This window comes from Diorhabda sublineata, chromosome 5, assembly GCF_026230105.1.
Source record: "Diorhabda sublineata isolate icDioSubl1.1 chromosome 5, icDioSubl1.1, whole genome shotgun sequence".
Taxonomy (NCBI): domain Eukaryota; kingdom Metazoa; phylum Arthropoda; class Insecta; order Coleoptera; family Chrysomelidae; genus Diorhabda; species Diorhabda sublineata.
The window spans coordinates 32,344,737-32,363,582 of NC_079478.1; the positions used below are offsets into that span (position 1 = coordinate 32,344,737).

The 18,846-nt window shown below is 33.3% G+C and overlaps 3 protein-coding genes and 1 long non-coding RNA gene across 4 annotated transcripts; 3 read left to right on the forward strand and 1 right to left on the reverse strand.

Moving 5' to 3' along the window:
* Positions 1 to 2,899, forward strand: LOC130444563 (nuclear pore glycoprotein p62). Its single transcript, XM_056779766.1, has 8 exons — positions 1 to 221; positions 273 to 500; positions 556 to 666; positions 725 to 766; positions 828 to 945; positions 1,015 to 1,356; positions 1,424 to 1,535; positions 2,686 to 2,899. Exons 1-8 carry the CDS (start codon positions 146 to 148, stop codon positions 2,851 to 2,853), a joined length of 1,197 nt encoding a protein of 398 aa, XP_056635744.1. The 5' UTR covers positions 1 to 145; the 3' UTR covers positions 2,854 to 2,899.
* Positions 2,900 to 3,421: 522 nt separating this feature from the next.
* LOC130444564 (ATP synthase subunit b, mitochondrial) lies at positions 3,422 to 4,745 on the reverse strand. The gene is made up of 4 exons (XM_056779767.1): positions 4,567 to 4,745; positions 4,352 to 4,467; positions 3,988 to 4,236; positions 3,422 to 3,915 (listed from the first exon to the last, which is right to left on the reverse strand). Exons 1-4 carry the CDS (start codon positions 4,592 to 4,594, stop codon positions 3,553 to 3,555), a joined length of 756 nt encoding a protein of 251 aa, XP_056635745.1. The 5' UTR covers positions 4,595 to 4,745; the 3' UTR covers positions 3,422 to 3,552.
* An 803-nt stretch (positions 4,746 to 5,548) lies between these two features.
* Positions 5,549 to 9,829, forward strand: LOC130444341 (uncharacterized). Its single transcript, XR_008909950.1, has 3 exons — positions 5,549 to 7,083; positions 7,941 to 8,199; positions 9,056 to 9,829. It is a non-coding gene; the product is annotated as an uncharacterized LOC130444341 (long non-coding RNA).
* A 4,406-nt stretch (positions 9,830 to 14,235) lies between these two features.
* LOC130444342 (inducible metalloproteinase inhibitor protein) lies at positions 14,236 to 17,131 on the forward strand. The gene is made up of 2 exons (XM_056779429.1): positions 14,236 to 14,321; positions 16,797 to 17,131. Exons 1-2 carry the CDS (start codon positions 14,258 to 14,260, stop codon positions 16,985 to 16,987), a joined length of 255 nt encoding a protein of 84 aa, XP_056635407.1. The 5' UTR covers positions 14,236 to 14,257; the 3' UTR covers positions 16,988 to 17,131.
* Positions 17,132 to 18,846: the final 1,715 nt, after the last annotated feature.

Below are 18,846 nucleotides of genomic sequence, written 5' to 3' on the forward strand. Positions count from 1 at the left end.
TTGACGTTCCATATTAAACATTTAAATTTAATAACTCTGCGTATTCGCGAAATAGTCGAAAAAGCGTAATTATTCTCTGTTCAAACAAGAAAATATTCGAGTATTCTCATTATATATAATTCAAATATTATAGAAACGTGGAATAATGTCTTTCAACTTTGGTTCTACATCAACTCCCAAAACTGCAGCTACCGGCTTTACGCTACCATCAAATCCTACAGGTAGAACTTTTATTCTCTTGTAAAAAGATTAGTATTGTGTTCTTTTTTTAGTTACTACAGCTGGAGGGTTTCAACCAAATTTTGGTTCTGGAGATAGTAAAGCACAAACTAAACCAACCTCTTCACTCTTTGGTTCTCCTGCTGGTCAAACTCAACCACTTTCTTTCGGATCATTGCCAAAAACCAATATTACAGGTACAAGTACACCTTCTTTTGGCTTCACAACACCAGCAAGTACAACTACAGTATCAAGTCATTCGTTTGGGGCTACAGTTACAAGCAAGTAAAATTTAACGAAATATTTAAACTTGTACTTAATTTTTCTCTTGTTCAGATTCTTCCGCTCCAGCTACAACTGCGCAATTTGGTCAAACTACTTCTAAACCGGGCTCCACCCTTATTTCTCTTTTGAGCTCACCATCAGCTACTACAGCTTCCACAACGGGTATTTTTACTTCCATTAAAATTGTTGTTTAATTCAATTGATATTTTTTATATTTCAGGGTTATCATTTGGAGATGCCCCAAGTACTACATCATCAGCAAGTAAAAAAATTATATCTCTTTTGTAATTGATTTGAAATTTAAATATTATTTGTTATTACAGGTCCATCTTTTGGTTTAACTACTTCAAGTGCTGCCAGTAGTATCTCAGCACCATTGAAATTACCAACAACTACCACAACTTCAGTTTCACTTCCCAGTACCATAAGCAACACAACATCGTAAGTATTGTGTATTGTTGTAATATGAAATTTTCTTTCACAAAAAATCTTATTTTGTAAAATCTTTAGGGTTCCAACATTTGCTACTACAACATCATCATCAACAGGATCTCTAACATTTGGTCAACTGGAAGATTCTATAAATAAATGGACCATGGATTTAGAAGAACAAGGGAAATTTTTTATCAACCAGGCTAAGCAACTAAATGCCTGGGATTCATTACTCATTTCTAATGGTGAAAAGATACTAAATTTAAACAGTAGTATAGAACAAGTAAAGCAACAGCAGCAAAAATTGGATCAAGAATTAGATTTTGTATTAGCACAACAAAAGGAATTAGAGGAATTAATCGTACCATTAGAAAAGGAACTACTGGAGATCCCTGTTACAGATATTGATAGAAACCAAATGTAAGCAGTATTTAAAATCTTTACTGTTTGAGTGTTATTATTGTTATATCTCCTCTGTCTCAAACAGGTACCAATTTTCTGAAGTTATTGATTCGCAGCTAAAGCAAATGTCCGATGATTTAAAAGAAATTATTGAACATATTAATGAATCTAATAAGGAAGAAGAAATATCAAATCCCGTAAGTACTGAGAAAAATTAATACACCACTTTTTCATATGTTCCAGCATCTGCCAATTAACTGATACATTACCTTTTTATAGGTCTTACCTACAATTTTTTAAAGAGGTAAAACCTCTGTTGAGCACAGTTTTTGAAGATAATTTTTTTTCAAAAAAACTTTCAAAAATAACTATATATATATATATATATATATATATATATATATAGAGAGAGAGAGAGAGAGAGAGAGAGAGAGAGAGAGAGAGAGATTTGAAGTAAGAGATCTGAAACATAAAAATTAAGTTTTCTTCATTAATTTTTGAACTAAAAGCAAGAGAAGTACGTAGGGGTTTGAAAATATCAAATTTTAACAAATTGGTGGAAGTTTTAGAAAAAAATTTTCATATAAAAAAATCTTGAAAAATCGGTTATGCAACAAAAAATTTTCAATTTATTAATAAAATTCTACGTAGTTCCCTAGAAAATGATGTTATAAAGGTTCTGTCAAAGTCTTAAATCCATCTGATCAAAATTGGCTCAATAATGATTTCTGTACTGTTAAAAATGATGATTTCGAGAAAAACGTGTTTGAAGTTGGAAAATAGGACGACAATTGTGATTCAACTGTTTTGAAACAAAGGTTGCAAACCAGTTTATCTTTCAACGGTTTGACAATCTCGGCAACGTATAACAGCGGGGAGCCGCATACGAGGTAATTCGAATGAAACTAGTTCACAATTGGTTGTACATTACCATGATTCAGCGGTCACAGATGTTTTTTTTTGATTATCAAATTTTTATTTTTTTTTTTTCAATATGAGTGATCAAGAACTAAATCTCAAATTTTGGCTAAAAACAATTTAATGACTTTTTGAAATTTTTACAGTGGTGTTACCCCTTAAAATTGTTTGATATATTTTTTTGTGATGAATTGATTTGATTTTAGAAAGCTTTTAATAGAAAATTAGTTTCAAATCACCAAAATATTTTAATCTAAACCAAAATAGGTCAAAATGTCAATTTTTACATATTATTTTAAACTAATTTCCTATCAAAAGAGACTTGTAATGAAAACAGGTATCACAAAAAAAAATTTGCAAGATTTTAGAGATTTTCAACAAATTCACCATTTTTTGGATAAAAAAGTTTTACAATCACATTTTTTTTAGATTACTCAAGTGAGCAAAATACTAAATGCGCATATGAACTCTCTCCAGTGGATAGATAGAAACACAGCACAGATAAGTTCACATTTGGAAGAAATTAGTAAAATGCAAGATTCAAATAGAAGAAATACAAACTTCAACCAATCTTATAACAACTCTTTTAATATGTAATTCATTTTTGTTTGCACCTTCTAGTTATTACATTTTTATGAATTTATAGCTGTCGTATTTATCCTAATGAAACTTCTACATTCTTATAACCTCTCTGCATATTCCAACACCTCCTAAAATTGTATCTACGCCCTTGCCCAGAGCCACCAATGTGGCTAATTGAATTAAAATTTATTGTTGCTTTTTCTTTAACCGGCGCTATGGTCGTTTGAGAACCAGGACCTTCTCAACAAATTACTGCCAAACATGGTGCGTCTAACGTCGAACCATTAGATAGATCAGATTCGCTGTCTTCAGACGGGCCTCTAGGATGAACGCCTCCAAATCTGGTTCGCCATACATCTGTCTCAGCTCAGCATTCCTCCAGGTCCTCCACGCACAGTTATCATGAGGTTGAAAAATAAGGTGGATAAAGGATCCCCCTGCTTCAGCCCTCTTCATCCTTGAAAACTTAAGTCAGACAATACTCAGTTTTATCCAGAGTAAATGTTATCATTTGAAATTGATTACTGCTCTGGAAGGTAAACATCTGGTCTGTCATGCTTAACTCTTCTTTAAAGAAACAATATTAATTCTCTGAATAATTTATTATGTTTTACAGTGTATAATGCAAGATTAATAACAAAAAATAAGAATTAAAAGATGGTATGCTACACTTTTCTCTTACTTAAAAACTGTACAAAATAAGTTTATCCATATTTAAGCCTTACTTAACAAAGCTAAATCACTGATACATTTATTAATATTCTGTTTTTCTTGATCGGGAGTGATTGACGACATGACTTTTGCTACTACATAATCCACAAGATTCTTTTGAGTAATTCTGCGTTCAATGTTTTGTTTCTCAACTTGGTAGTCCAAACGTTTCTTGACTTCGTAATATACATTCATGATACGATCACGGTAATTGGCCTCTAATTGAAGAGCTACATTCTCACGTTTAGCTTCAACTAGTATATTTTGACCTTCCATACTCCACTGAGCTTTTTCTTCATCTGCAATTTGTTCACTGAGTGCTTCTTTCTGGTCCACCCGGCTCTGGTTCCAAGCTTTTTCATATTCCTAAAATTGAAAATTATTCATATGAATGTTACCCTCAAGTTGAATATTAAAGAATTCATTAATAATTCTTACATCAACTTCTTTATCTAAATATGCTGCCAATTTTGGTCCAAACATTTTAATACCAACAACCCACATGATTAAGAAAGAAAGTCCATTGTAGAATTCATGTTCCAAAACGTAGATCTCCTTACTGACCAAATAAGTGGATAGAGTAAAAGCAAATGTGTAGGGTCCTGTAACACCAGTTTTTTTGTAAAAGAATTGAAACCATTCTTCTGGTACAAATCCCATTCGTACTTTTCCTGGTTCCTGTCTCACCTATTAAGCAAAAAAATGCAATCAATGTTTATAATTTGTAACATAAATATAAAATTCTAAAAGCATATAAACTCTACACTTAAAAAAATAAAATAACTTCAAGGTTGACACATACAGGTCTAGAAAATGTAACTTCACTTGATTTTTCATCGGTTTTAGCAACTTGAGTGTTAACCGCAGACGTACTTGTAGCCCTTAAACAGGTTGCAAGAAGGGATTTTGAGGTTTGCCCTAAAATATAAGTATCTACTTTAAAGACGGACCTATTACATAAACCTACGTTAATTGATTTCAAGTTTTTGAAGAAATACGAACATATAGATTTCTTACCCGACAATATTGCAACTCTAGAAAGCATTTTATTATTTTTTATTGATCAGTAGGTTTATGGAATTAATATATACTTAAAATTTTGATGTAAAATGTTGGAATTAGGTGACAACCCAACCAAGCACTAACTAAACGACGTTAATTCACGGAAATGTACGATCCGATTGACAGGATCACATAAACCGTGAAAATCATAAAACGGTAACACTTGATCATTGAACTATTCTTATGAGCAAATTGATACTAGATGTATCTATGTTTAACAATACCCACACAAACATTTAGGTTTATTTCAACAAGAAAGCAAATGAAAGTTTAATAAAGGATTTTGAAATAAGCATTCCGGGTATGCTCTGTTGAGCGCTCGCTGTCAACATTTTTTGTTTTATGTATCTTGTTAGTTGATGACAGTTTCTTTTCAAAACGAAGGCTGTTTTGGTTGCTTTTGTTGAACTTAAAAAGTATTGCATGAAGTTCTACTTTGTATAGCTCCTTCTCAAAAAATTACGAGATGTATTCATGACTCAATCATTTTTAATGGCATATAGAGATAGTCTTTATAAATCAAAACAAAATTATAGAGAATAATTCAAAAAGTTCAAATACATTTTTTTCAATTTCATAAACGAATTCAATAATTTTTCTTCTAAGAAAGGTTAAAATTTGACGTTTGATCACTTCCGCTACGGTTATAAATTAAATGCACTCTGAAACATGGCATCCGCTACAGAACGTGTTGAGTTTGTAGCGTATGTGCCACTCAACGATTCCATTAGAGCTCTACAATAGTTGCACAGCGGTTTCGTCCGCTGTAAGTGACTATTTTGCTTATTTTTGGAATGAAATAATTTCTATTGTGAACTTTCCAGCTAATTCGGAAACTCACAAAACAAAATGTTTAATGTTTGGGGTATGTTTTGTGGGAAACTTTAATTTATGGTTTAGTATTCCATGGTTGTCCATCTTCATATTTGGAATTCTATGTCAAAATAGGTTAATTTATTAGTAATATCTCAATTTATCAAGCAATTTGTAGTCATGGGATGGACACTTATGAGCTTGACATCAGAGTATATAATCTTTTCTTGACACATATACAGGGTGCGGCAGCATAACTTCCTTTTTTAAAAAGTTCGCCATTTAGTCGGTAGATGTCGTAACGGAGTGCTAGTGGTCTCGTTCGAGAGGGGGGACTATAAAGTTTTGTCCCAGCACAGTTCAGTCGCCATCATGCGTTGGAACAGTGAGGAGCGTGCGTTTGCCGTTGAGGTTTACTTTTCGAGCGGATGTTCTGTGATCGCAACCCAGCGCGCCTTTCGGAATCGCTTTAATTTAGCCCCCTTGGCCCCTGTCCCGGACCGGAAATCAATTGTTACGTGGGTCACTACGTTCAGACAAACTGCAAGTGTGACAAGACGAAGAACTGGAGTCCCTCGGCCCATTAGATCACCGGAGAACATTGAGTTAGTTAGAACTTCAGTGTTGCGATCACCACGGCGTTCTGCGCGCAAACATGCGTCTGCCCTTGGACTTTCCGATCGTTCTGTGAGGAGAATACTTCATGATGATCTTCATTTTCATCCATACAAGATGGCAATTGTGCAGGAACTTTCTGAACGTGACTTCAATTCTCGGAGGAACGCGTGTGAGGTTTTTCTGGAAGTCGTTCCTGAGGACGCTATTGTTTTTTTTAGTGATGAAGCCCATTTTCATTTGTGTGGATCCGTAAACAAACAAAACATGCGCTACTGGGCTGATACCAATCCTCGACAATTGCATCAACGGCCTTTGCATTCACCTAAAGTCACAGTGTGGTGTGCAATTTACTCACGTGGAATTATTGGTCCCTGCCGCACCCTGTAGATTATATACACTGGTGCTGAAATTGTGCAATTGGAAAGCAACTATTGTATGTATGGAAATGGTTATTAAAAAAAATAAATATTTATTCATTACGAAAGTATATTTCAGAAAGTATAAAAATGGGTACCCGAACTTTTTTAATTCTTTATTTTACATTTAAGAAAATTTGTATTTTTTCAGTTGTAATGATTTTTATGCCTTTTTCGGAATTTACTAAATCAGTTAAGTACATATGTGTTTTAATCAATTTGATCCTATAGAAAGAGTTACCTCAAACCATTGACAAGAGCTCTAGAACATAATGAAAAATTGAAATACACTTCAAAGATCGTTTAATTGGACCAGAATCATTATTTGCTTGTTATAATAAACTGTATAATGGAGTACATGGCTGTGAAATCATTAAATTAACCAAAAAATAGGTTACCTACTATGATGAACCAATATGTGGAAGACCTTTAGGAATAAAATTTCATGATGAGTTGTTATATGTTGCTGATGAATACTATGGAATTTTGACAGTAAATGTTCATAAACGCAAGTTTGAAGTGAAGAAAGGTTTCAAATAACATTAAATGGTGATATATACTAGACCAATACCTCAACTAATGTATGAAATGGTTTCTTTGAATTCTTATCTTATTCATTTGACAGGTAAGAGAACAAATCTGTTTTTACATTTATTATTGTTTGGTACCAAACTTGATCATAATTTCAGTCCCAGAGGATAAATACATAAGTATTTGAAAGCTTGGAATATATATTAGAGTTAGCACAGTTTAGTGTTTAATTTTGCCACATTCCTAATACAAAAACGTTTATATATATAATATATATATATATATATATATATATATATATATATATATATATATATATATATATATATAACTTTTATATATATTCTGAGCTTTCGAATACTTATGTATTCATTGTCTGGAAAATAATTAATTAAGATTTGCAGTTGCAAAATGATGTCTATAATTTTTAATTGAATAAATGTAACATTTTAATTTATAAGTAAATATTTGTAAAATGTTTTTGAGTTTTTAAAACAAAATATCTAATTATTATAATTGAATATTTAGATACTAATTATCTCACCACTCCTTATGGGAACCAACCTCATTTCTTAAGATTTGTTAATCGTATAGTTAAGTGATCAAAGTGTCCCTTATTTATGACTATGAACTTCAACCTCATTAATTTAATCATCACCAATGAATTGTTTATATTTCGTATTTATGTCAGTTTTTTAGATTGTCACCTCCAACCCCATTAATATATAATAATAAATTAATTATTTTCATCTTATATTAATATGAATCTGAACATAAATATCCGTATTTATTGATTTTATAATTATTTATATACATTATAAGACTTAATATTTAAGGCATTTTTTACACTAATACTAGGTTCTTCATAGTTCGATATTCGTCGGGTACATTAGTCACATTATTGAAACCATATAAATTATCTCTTTGTAATTTTGCTTACATTCTATTCAGATGTATATGAAAAGCACCCAGAGATTGCAAATGAGCTGAACGTATGTGATAAACCTGGGCGGAGTAGAATAGAGACAGCCAGAATTACTCAAGGCAATTGTGAAATTAGTGAGTCATGGTGCTTCCACTGATGCAAGAAGGTGAACTGAAATTTTGAGCAGGTGTCATTTTTCTATCTCAGGATGATAAGACAAGAGTGCCATTGGGGATCACAGCAGCAAATGAACAAGCGCCTATTTTAAAGCACTTGGATTATCAGGTAATACGATTCTTCATTAAAATTTCAAACTGGTATCAATTTTCCAATTAAATAAATATTAACGTTCTTGGGACCGACTTAGTTGTGATTAGAAGTGGCAAGCACTCAAAATCAACTGCTTCTACTTACGCTGTTGATTTTGAATTATTAGAAATTGAGTCTTTCAAACAAAATATGCTAGATGAAAATGGTTTTGTGAAACCAGTTGTTTTTTTGTCTCTTGATGGCGGGCCAGATGAAAACCCGTGCTACACCAAAGTTATTCAGCATGAGATAGATCATTTCTATAAGTACGATTTGGATGCAATATTTATTTTCACCAATGCACCGGGAGAAGTGTTTTCAATCCAGTAGAAAGAAAAATGGCACCCCTCAGCAGAGAACTGGTAGGCGTTGTACTCCAACACGACCACTTTGGAAGTCATTTAGATGATAGTGGAAAAACCATCGACAATGACTTGGAGCTAAAAAATTTTGCTTTTGCTGCAAAAGTTTGTGGGGGCATTTTAAGTAAATTGGTAGTTGATGGTTATGAAGTGATGGTAGAATATGTAGAACTACAGGAAGATATACCGATCCCTAATTTACCATCACAGCAAGTGTGGTATTCAAAGCATGTGAGAGAAAGTCAATATTTTCTTCAGGCAAATAAAAAATTTTTTTTTTAATTTTATAGAGATTAAAAATTTAAATTATAGTTCCAAAAATTTTTATTTTATTTTTATTTCATTCTTTTTTCATAAATATCAATGAATGCATGATAAATGATTTTGAAAATTCGTAGACGTTGAAATACCACATTTACAAAATATTAATATGAATTCAAGTGCAAATAATCACTTTATAATTATTTTAGATCTCAAAATGCTCTGAGGAAAATTGCTGTAAACTCGCTAGAAGTGGACTGAAACAAGTTTTGGCAGATGGGTTTTTGCCGCCGCCGTACCCACTTATACAAACTTCGACGAAAGTCGAAGTTCTTCAGCCTGGTGTAGATACACAGATTTGCTTTGGAGACTTACTATTGCCATGCCATATTGACATTAAACCAGAACATCCAGGATTCACTAGAATGCCGTATGACTATTTTTGCCCAAGTGTGCAAAAAGGCTTGTTGGCAAGAACTTGCAACTCTTGTGGCTTGTATTTCGCTACAAAAAAAATCTCAAAATTCATAAGCAAAGCATACATGGTTCATCTGTGTCATTATCAGAAAAAGTCAATCTATTTTAAATTATTGCAAGACGAGGCAAAGAAATATTAATAAAGTAAAAAAGCAGAATCTGAACACGTCGGGTGGGTGGACGAAGAGACTGTCGATATAGAAAATATTAATATAATCAATTATTATGAACTTGAGAAAAATTCTGTTCCAGAAATTCATAATCTTGAAGAGGGGTTGGAAAATCCTTTTACCGACGATACGAAATGATTTTTATAATTGTACTGATTAATCTAAAATGAGTGTATAACTTAAGATATGCCAAAGACATGTTTAATAATCCAATTTCTAAAATTTAATTATTTTTAATAAGACAAAAAATGTATCAGAGCAAATAGACAGTCATATAATATGACATTAGATAATGTAGCTTGCAATATTTAAGTTAAATAAACATGTATAAGCAAAGCATCGTTTTTAAATAGCTTTTTTATGGGCTATGTAACTCGTTTTCTTTTTCGAGACGTTGTTACGTTATCCTAAACAGACTGTTGACTGTAGCCTATATTCACTCACTAGAGTCTCAATTATTATAAAGAGATTAAAAACTTGAAGGACTTTAGAAAGTCTAGGTAGCAATTAAGATTCTTCAATTTGTCCGAAGAAAATTCCATCTAATCAAAGATTTATTCACATTTTTTTCAATGCCAGTATTTTTTCTCTGCCACCATTTTTTGCTAGCTTTACATTTCGCGAAGATGTTACTTCTAATCTCAAAGTACCCTATGAAGACAAATAGTGTCGCATTTCCCACAAATTCTACTAGAAATATACTTATCTTAATTGGAGAATAATGAAACGTACATAAGCCTTGAAATAGCAAGCCGATAAGGTAATTATACAAAGTTCGCCTGTTTATTATCATAACAAAATATTCTTTACGTTACCTTTGTATCCACAATTAATTTCTTGTCGTTAAAAATACTTTATCAGCAAGTTCTCTCCTTGAAAATTAATTTTTCTACCTTGGATGGTTGTAAACAAAGTTTTCCTCTGGTTATTGTCAGCTTATTTTTATGAGGAGGTTTTGTCAAAACTATTTTTTTGTATGATTTAAGTCTACTATTAGAATGATTAAAAAAAATTATTTGCTTGATGTTGAATTCTAACGAGGCGTCTATTATTGAGAGACAATAATTTCATTCATTGAAATATTTGAAGTATTAACAGGTTTGATGTTTATTTGTTTATTGTAGCAGGCGTTTTATTACAGTATTTCTTCTAAATAATTTCTAGGAAATTCTATTTATTTCTTTTGTTTCTTTATATTCGAGGGCTTATATATATATATATATATATATATATATATATATATATATATATATATATATATATATATATATATATATATATATATATATAAAGCCCTCGAATATAAAGAGTGTAAATAAATACGAAAAACGTTACATTGGTATCAGAAATGGGATATTGTGAATAAATAGTGACATAAACATGGTCAAGAGACTAAGTGATCTGAAAATGACGGAACTGAAAGCCGAACTGGACAATCGTGAGTTGAAAACGTCCGGTAAGAAGAGTAAATTAATAGAATAACTCAAAGTGGCACCTCCCCCTTGATTTCGTCCACTTCGACGATATTTCTGTCGATATTGAAACTATAACAAATGATATTTCGGCCAATATTTATGACAAGATTTCCACCATGAAGGAAGATACTTCGACAATGAAGAGCGACATCTCTACCGAAATTTTATAACTGAAAACCGGTACTGCCATTGACGTCTAAAACAAAACCTCATATCTACAATTGGATATCTTAAGCCAATAGAACATATGAATATCTAACACACAGAATCATGCAATATACAAGCACCACTCAAAATATAACAGACCGGCAGGTCTACACGAGTCAAAGCCTCAACGTTCGACGGCAAGACGTCTTGGGACAATCACAAACAAACAGTTTGAGGCAACCGCTAGAGTAACTAATTTGCCCGATAAAGAAAAAGCAGTGAACTTGGCCATCATACTGCGAGAAACGCCTTAGATGTACTCTAGGCGATACCTCTTAAAGAAATTGACGACTTCGATCAGCTGAAGAATAGAAGAATAGGACATGCTTTATAGTCACGAACATCTACGACCGGTATAGGTGTCATACCGGTCGTAGCTGAAGAACCGAAGCCATCCACGAAAGCTTCAAAATATAAAGGTATATAACTAAATTAGTCGCACGCCATCTGATTGTGCCATAACTATTGGGTAACTTAGTTCTAGATATATTAGGCAGAAATTCTTGTGGATCACGAGTTGTGCGGGTTGCTTTTTTGCCTCTGTGATGCCAGCGCCATCTAGAGGTGAGATACAACTAGGCGTGGACCATATTGTTGATGTATTTTTCGTAAGCAAACCAAGGTGTTCATAGCACCATACTTTTGTCTTTCAATTCTTCTAGAGAATTACTGAAAGATGGTGAACTGTATTCATTGGAAAAATAATTACCTTGTCAGGCTAAAAAATGAGTCTTGGGGAGAGTGAAATTTCTATCAACATATATATTAATTGCTATTTAACAGCCCGCCAATTTTTTTAGTTTCACATCAATCCATGCATAGAGAAAATTTTGGGTTTTTTGCACAGGAAATTATGAGAGTGAATAAGACTCCGTAGAAGACTGGAAATATCGAAATATCAAAGATGATCTAAGATCAGTTTAATATCTAAATATCTGAAAATATCTCAATTACTTCTAGGAACGCAAAACATTAATTTCAGCAGGGAAATTGAAACCATGTGGAGAGAAAGAAACACTATTCAATTGGTATATCGTTTCATCGAATGGAAAGGTATAGGGTCACACATAAAATGATTTAGGAGGCTTGAAAGCAATGAAAAAGAGTAGAAAATTTATTTGGACATGAAGATGAAATGTGATAAGAGTTGAATCCTGATTGTTGACGAACAAGAGAAAATAAGCACACTATGGTGCCGTATGCACAACAAGTAGAATACAAACAGGGCCGGATTAAGAATTATAAGGCCCGGGGCTGAAGTAATGACGGGGCCTCCTTAAGGAATTCGGAAACCCGGAAAAATTCACAAAATAATATCAATACGTTAGATTTGTGGTATAAACACATCAAAAAATACAGAATGATTTCCAAATGATGGGGCTCGGGGCTATAGCCCCCCAAGCCCCTGGCTTAATCCGGCATTGAATACAAACCTTGCTACTGACACTTCTAATAAGTTATTGTTCGTTGCTATGGTAACGCAATATTTTGTTTATGCATGGAACTGGTCTAGGCTAACTAGATATCAATACATCCTCGTAATCCTTTGACGTCAATGATAGTTCATCAATGTTTCGAATTCCTTTCTCATTATAATAATCAACAATATTTCATAAGATACGTAGTGCAATCCATCAGTTATTAGCATAAATAAAATATTATTTTTAAATATATTCTCTCTATATTTCTATGCATTTTCGAGGATGTACGGCTATAGCTTCTATGCCACCACAAAAATTTGATGTCTTACAAAATGTTCTTACATCAACCGTTTAATTTTATCGTCGCTGTTGAATCTTTCACCAATTAATTCAGTCTTCAGCTTTGCGAACAAAAAATAGTCTAATGGGGCCAGATCAGGGTTATACGGTGACTATACAATATCTGCGAAGCCACAATTACCTTGAAAAGCGAAGCAGTCGGGAAGGGAGCATGATCATGAATCAAGCACACACCTCGACTGATTTTGCCTAGCCTTTTTTCGATAATTTTCTAACGCAACTGCCTTAGTAAGCCAGAGTAATTTACTGCAATCACAGTTGAATTTGATTCCTTAAAGTCAATCGAAAAGATACCCTCGCAGTCCCACAATATTGTACTCAGAAGTTTTCTGACGTCCCTTATTTCACCGAAGTTCTTTGGCTCAGTCGAGGAGTAGTTTTAGAAAGATTTTTTTCATTACGTGAACCTATTCAAGCTTTCATGTTAGAAAAAGGCAAACCAATTGATTATGACAATGGCTGGTGGATTGATTGTCCCTTTTTGGTGGATACGAATAAACACTTGACTGATCTAAATATAAAGTTACAGGGTGAAAATCTGATTGTCACTCAAATGTATTTATACATTCGATCCTTTGAAACAAAGTTGATGCTGTGAGAAAATCAGGTAAAAAATCAACCTTTCGACAATTTCCCTCATTTAAATCATTTGGCACAGTGAACCGAAAAAATTGGATTAATATTTTCAACTTCTGCAAAATTTTATTACCGAATTCAACAATTATTTTGAAGACTTTCTCAAAATGAATGAAATGGAATTCCCAATTTTCAACAATCCATTCAATTTTGAAGCTTCATAGGCACCAGTTCATTTACAAATGGAGTTGATGGATCTTCAATCGGACAATATTTTGAAGGAAAAATTTAATGAGATTAACGCTCTTACATTTTATACACAATATTTCAAGAGTTTGGATAATTACCAGGAATTAAAAAACATGTTTTCCGTTATGAAAATAAATAAAAACAAACATCGCTCGAGACAACAAGAGAAGAAAAAGGTATCCGGATCCTCGAGCTCAACATAATTACCTACCATCTTTTAAAACTTTGATATGATTTTTATCAACCGTATATTATATACTTATATAATTTAATAAATTAAATGTTATATTAATTAATTTCCCTCTGTTAATGTCGAACGATTTTATTAGACACAAATAAAAATTATGTTTTTATTCTGTTTTATTTCTATTTGATTCTACGCCATTGCCTTAACATTTCAAGTAGATAACATTATATTATTTTGTATAAATACAGCACTGTATTTCAAAGCCATGAAATAATATAAACTCGTTACCATGAACTTTACAGTGTCAATGTGTATTTTATTTGCTGTTATTAATTTTCCTTCGATACATTCAGGTAAAAAAGTGCTAAAGAAGAAGAATATATCTTATTTTCACTGTTCAGATGTTTCTAAATGCTAATACAATAACACTTGCTTACATAATAATTATTCCTATCAGAAATAATCATTGATACAACAATCAACGTTATCAATTATGCCTTTGATTCTTGATTACTTGCACGGTTGACTTCCGGTCCGGTTTTATTGAATTGTATGGAATTGTTCTTCAGGTTTTCACTAATTTTTACTTCCAATAATAATTGATTAGCGAACTATTTCTTAACATTGTTAACAGACCAAGAAACAACCTTCTAGTTAGGTTGGGTTTTGTTAGGTTTACTACATCTTAGTTTAAGTAATCTTTAGTGGCATAACTCGGAACGACGGAATTTCTCTATTAAATATTCCTATAATCAAAAGAAAGTCAAGCAATTCAATTATTGGTGAACCGGAAGTAATAATTTCTGTCAAGTGGAACCTCTAAAAGGCTAAACTAACATCCTTTACTGGGTATATCAAGGGTGTCTTACAAGTCTCATCTAGATAGATTATCATTCAGTTTTTCAATCTAGCTGTATGCATTTTACTCTTTTATGATTCGCCTTCTATTCTTTTGAATAAAAAACATAAAACGACAGCACAAAAACAATCTCACCATCAGTTTCCTGGAACAGTCTGTGTGAAAGTTAAAATAATGTTGGCGTTTTTTATTCTGCACACATTCCAAAGAGATTGCCGCGAATTAAGTCTTCTTGAAAGAAATTAATGTACTTTGGTACAACATTGTTTTTTAGGAGCTGTAGAATTATTCACAACTGTTCTTTCAGGGACGCTCTTTCAGTGAAAAGTATTTGTCCTACTCTACTCACTCTGAGTAAATACTTCTATCATTTGCGATGTTTGGTAAATTTTAATAAAGGGTTTTCCAATAAAAGGTGTTATTTTGAACAGACCGCTATTTCGGTAAATGTCACTTTTGAAGCTGTCATTTTTTGACATTTGACAAGTAGAAACTATGCCATTAATGAAAATGGAACGATACACGCTTAAAATTCACTATAAAAATGGTGAAAGTTTGGCAAAGACGGTTCGTGAAGCTAAAACATTTTTGGGTCGACGTGAAGCACCTTTTCGGACCGCAATACAGAAATTGGTGGAAATTGAGCTGTTGGGACAAGTTAGTGATGTGAAGAATAAAACTAGTGTACGTCGCTCAAGAACCTCTGAGAATATTGTTGCTGTAGCCCAAAATATTGAAGAAAACCTAGGTTTGTCCATTCCTCGTCGTTCTTTGGAATTAGCCATTCCACAAACGTCGTTACCCGTATTTTGCATAAAGACTTGGGTCTTAATGCCTATAAAGTTCAGATAACACAAAAACTCAAGCCGGCCTATCATCTACAACGTCGTGTCTTTGCTGATTGGGTCCTTGAAATGCATGAAAATGATCCGGAATTTCATCGAAAAATCATCTTAACTGATGAGGCCCATTTCCACCTTGGTGGTTACGTCAATAAACAAAATTGTCGAATCCGGGGCTCGGAAAACCCAAGAGTTATTGTTGAAAATCCTCTCCATCCTCAACGTGTGACTGTTTGGTGCGGTTTATGGTCTGGCGGTGCCATTGGACCGAACTTTTTCGAAAATGAGGCTGGAGCAGTTACGGTGAATGGATTGCGCTATCGAGAGATGATTAATGATTTTTTATGGCCGGAATTGGATAGTATTGATTTGGACAACGTTTACTTTCAACAAGACGACGCTACGTGCCACACAAGCAACGAAACCATCGATCTTTTACGGGAAAAATTTCCAGACCGTGTTATCTCTCGAAGAGGTGATCAAAATTGGCCACCGAGATCTTGTGATTTAACACCATGCGACTTTTTCCTTTGGGGTCACGTGAAAGATAAGGTCTACGCCAACAGTCCCGCATCGATTCATGATCTCAAAGATGGAATTCGTGAGGCTATCGAGGACATAGGGCAGCCGCTTTGCAATTTGGTTACGGAAAATTTCATGAAAAGGATATGGCCCTGTAAGCGCAGTCGTGGCGGCCATTTGGCTGATGTTGTGTTCCATTATTAACGACATACCTTCCTCTTTATAATGAAATAAACATCCGATCATTTATCTCAAAAAATGGCATTTTTCTTTGAATATCAAAATAACACCTCTTATTGGAAAACCCGCTAGATACTATCAAACTTCATAATACACACAAAGGCGTTGGGATCATTCATAATCTGACCCTGTTAGGATCAGGTATAAATATAAGGGTAGATTTTATTCTATTGTATCTCATATTTTAATTGGAGGGGACTAATTGACCGTGAAAAATTGTATTAAAAGCATTTGAAAATCCGAGGGATATAAATGATAGCAGAAAAAAGTATTTTGATATCGTTTGGTCACGTCACTTTGATCACTTTAGAATACTATTAAAATTTGGTCTCTATTTCTAAGTAATAATAGATTCAATTTACCAGATAGAAGCTGTAAAGGGCCCAATGAACATTACGCTTGCGGTAGTGCTTGTCAAACAACATGTGAAAATTTAGGCGAAACGTGCCCTATAGTGAATATCAGATGCAATGATGATTGCTTCTGCAATGATGGATATGCTAGAGACGACGATGGTATTTGTATACCACAAAAGAAATGTCCTCCAAAAGATTAGTGATAAGTGATAATAATAAACGATAATACAACTACTATTTGTTTTGAATTTAATATTAACTAATTATGTATTCTTCCAATTTGTTAGTTTTCAACTTACTTTTGTAAAAATCAGGCTTTTTCATATAAATCTTCAACTACTTCAAGAACTATATTTATTTTCCACTTCTTAGTTCGATTTGTTGTTACAAATAAAACTGTAAGGAGGAAATTTACAGTAATAATTTCTAAAAAAAAGATTGTCAATAAAAACCAAGTTCTAACAGTGTGAATGGGATTTGAACCCACGACAGGCGAATCCACAGGTTGACGCCTTAGCCCGCTAGGCTAACGAACGGGTGTTAATAAGTCGAAATAACCTAGTTGAAGCACAGGTGACATTGTATAAAGAACTCGTCAATTTTAGGTTTATACTTTATGTAAAAATTTTTATTTTTACCCTACTTAGGTTCATACCTTGATAGCAACGCGGTGCCAGGGCTATTTAAAACACTCGAAACCCGGAAAACCTTAAAATCATGACACGCTGTATTAATTGGTCTCGGTTTCAAGATCTGTATGTAAGACCGTGTCCTGTCTTAATAAAACAAGAGCCTCTGGGTGCTAAAAGCTTCTCTTCGTATTATTGGTTGATATAAAAGTAATTTCGGTTTTGTAGTATAAATAAAACACTCAATTATATATATTTCAGTTTCATGATTCCGCACTCATAAAATATCTGGTCCTTATCAGCAAAAAACAGAAGCAGGTGCGATTGAAGTTCATCTTCATTTGTGAAAGTTTTACTGTTCAAAGAATTCTGCAAACTTGGAAATAAATGGTAATCAGATGGTGCCAGATCAGGACTGCATTGGGGATGTGGTATCAGTTCCCAGCCAAGCTCCAATAGTTTCCCACGAGTTTCCAAAGATGTGTGAGGTCATGGTGGAGCATTTAACCTTTTCGATTTGACAATTCTGGTTTTTTTTATTTGATTGCTTCATCCAGTTACATTAATTCTATTCATTGCTTTTTTGTTGTTTTTCAACTTTCGATGTGATTTGTGCTGGTTCATCGTGTTTGCTCCATGACTGTTTTCGAACTATGTTACTGTGAAGGACCCATTTTTCATTCGTGAGGTACCCAAATATCAAGCTTCTTAAATAGCGCTAGACATTTTAAGTGTTCTCCAATAATTGTGTGCGATACATGTAGCCTCTGCGCAACATCTCGATCATCATATGACGATACTGTTTAATTAAGACTTTGATTTGGTCTTCATCAACTCCACTAGGCCGACCAGAAAATTACCCATCGTTGAGGAAAAACTCTCCAGAACGGAATTTTTTATAGCAATTCTGACACGTTTGCTGTATTATGGAAGTAAAAGAGTAAAATATGCCGAAAATGTTTGTTTCTGCACTCCATTTAAAATTAACCCACAACTAATAACTTTTATAAAGTATGGTTACAACTCATTGACAACCACTAAACTATTGAAATTTGTGATTATACTTGACGGTAGTTAACACCAGGGGCTATGATGTCCAGCCAATCCCACAGCAGCATTGATATTTGACATAATATAGTGGATGCGTAGTTGATCCGAAGCGGAACAACTTGTTAATCTCATTATAGCACGTGTTCAGTCGGAACGAAGCGTTTTCGTTTTATTCACGTATAGAGTTATTTTGATACCTGAAATGGGTGTATAAAAGTATTCAGTTTCAAATTGTGGCCAGACAACTAAAACGTGAGGATATGAATATTTACTAATCTCTATTATCTATATTTCTATATTATAAACGGTTTCTTATTGAGAACGTGGCAAGGAAACACCAAAGTGGACTAACTTTAATATATTTTCCGAGCTTTCGAATA

Coding starts and splice junctions, on each gene's coding strand:
- LOC130444564 (XM_056779767.1), bottom strand. CDS start 4,594: ATGCTTTCTAGAGTTGCAATATTGTCGG. Junction 4,468..4,566: donor TAGAGTTGCAATATTGTCGG/GTAAGAAATCTA, acceptor CTTATATTTTAG/GGCAAACCTCAAAATCCCTT. Junction 4,237..4,351: donor AAGTTACATTTTCTAGACCT/GTATGTGTCAAC, acceptor TTTGCTTAATAG/GTGAGACAGGAACCAGGAAA.
- LOC130444342 (XM_056779429.1), top strand. CDS start 14,258: ATGAACTTTACAGTGTCAATGTGTATTTTATTTGCTGTTATTAATTTT. Junction 14,322..16,796: donor TTTTCCTTCGATACATTCAG/GTAAAAAAGTGC, acceptor TCAATTTACCAG/ATAGAAGCTGTAAAGGGCCC.
- LOC130444563 (XM_056779766.1), top strand. CDS start 146: ATGTCTTTCAACTTTGGTTCTACATCAACTCCCAAAACTGCAGCTACC. Junction 767..827: donor AAGTACTACATCATCAGCAA/GTAAAAAAATTA, acceptor TTGTTATTACAG/GTCCATCTTTTGGTTTAACT. Junction 1,536..2,685: donor AAGAAGAAATATCAAATCCC/GTAAGTACTGAG, acceptor CATTTTTTTTAG/ATTACTCAAGTGAGCAAAAT.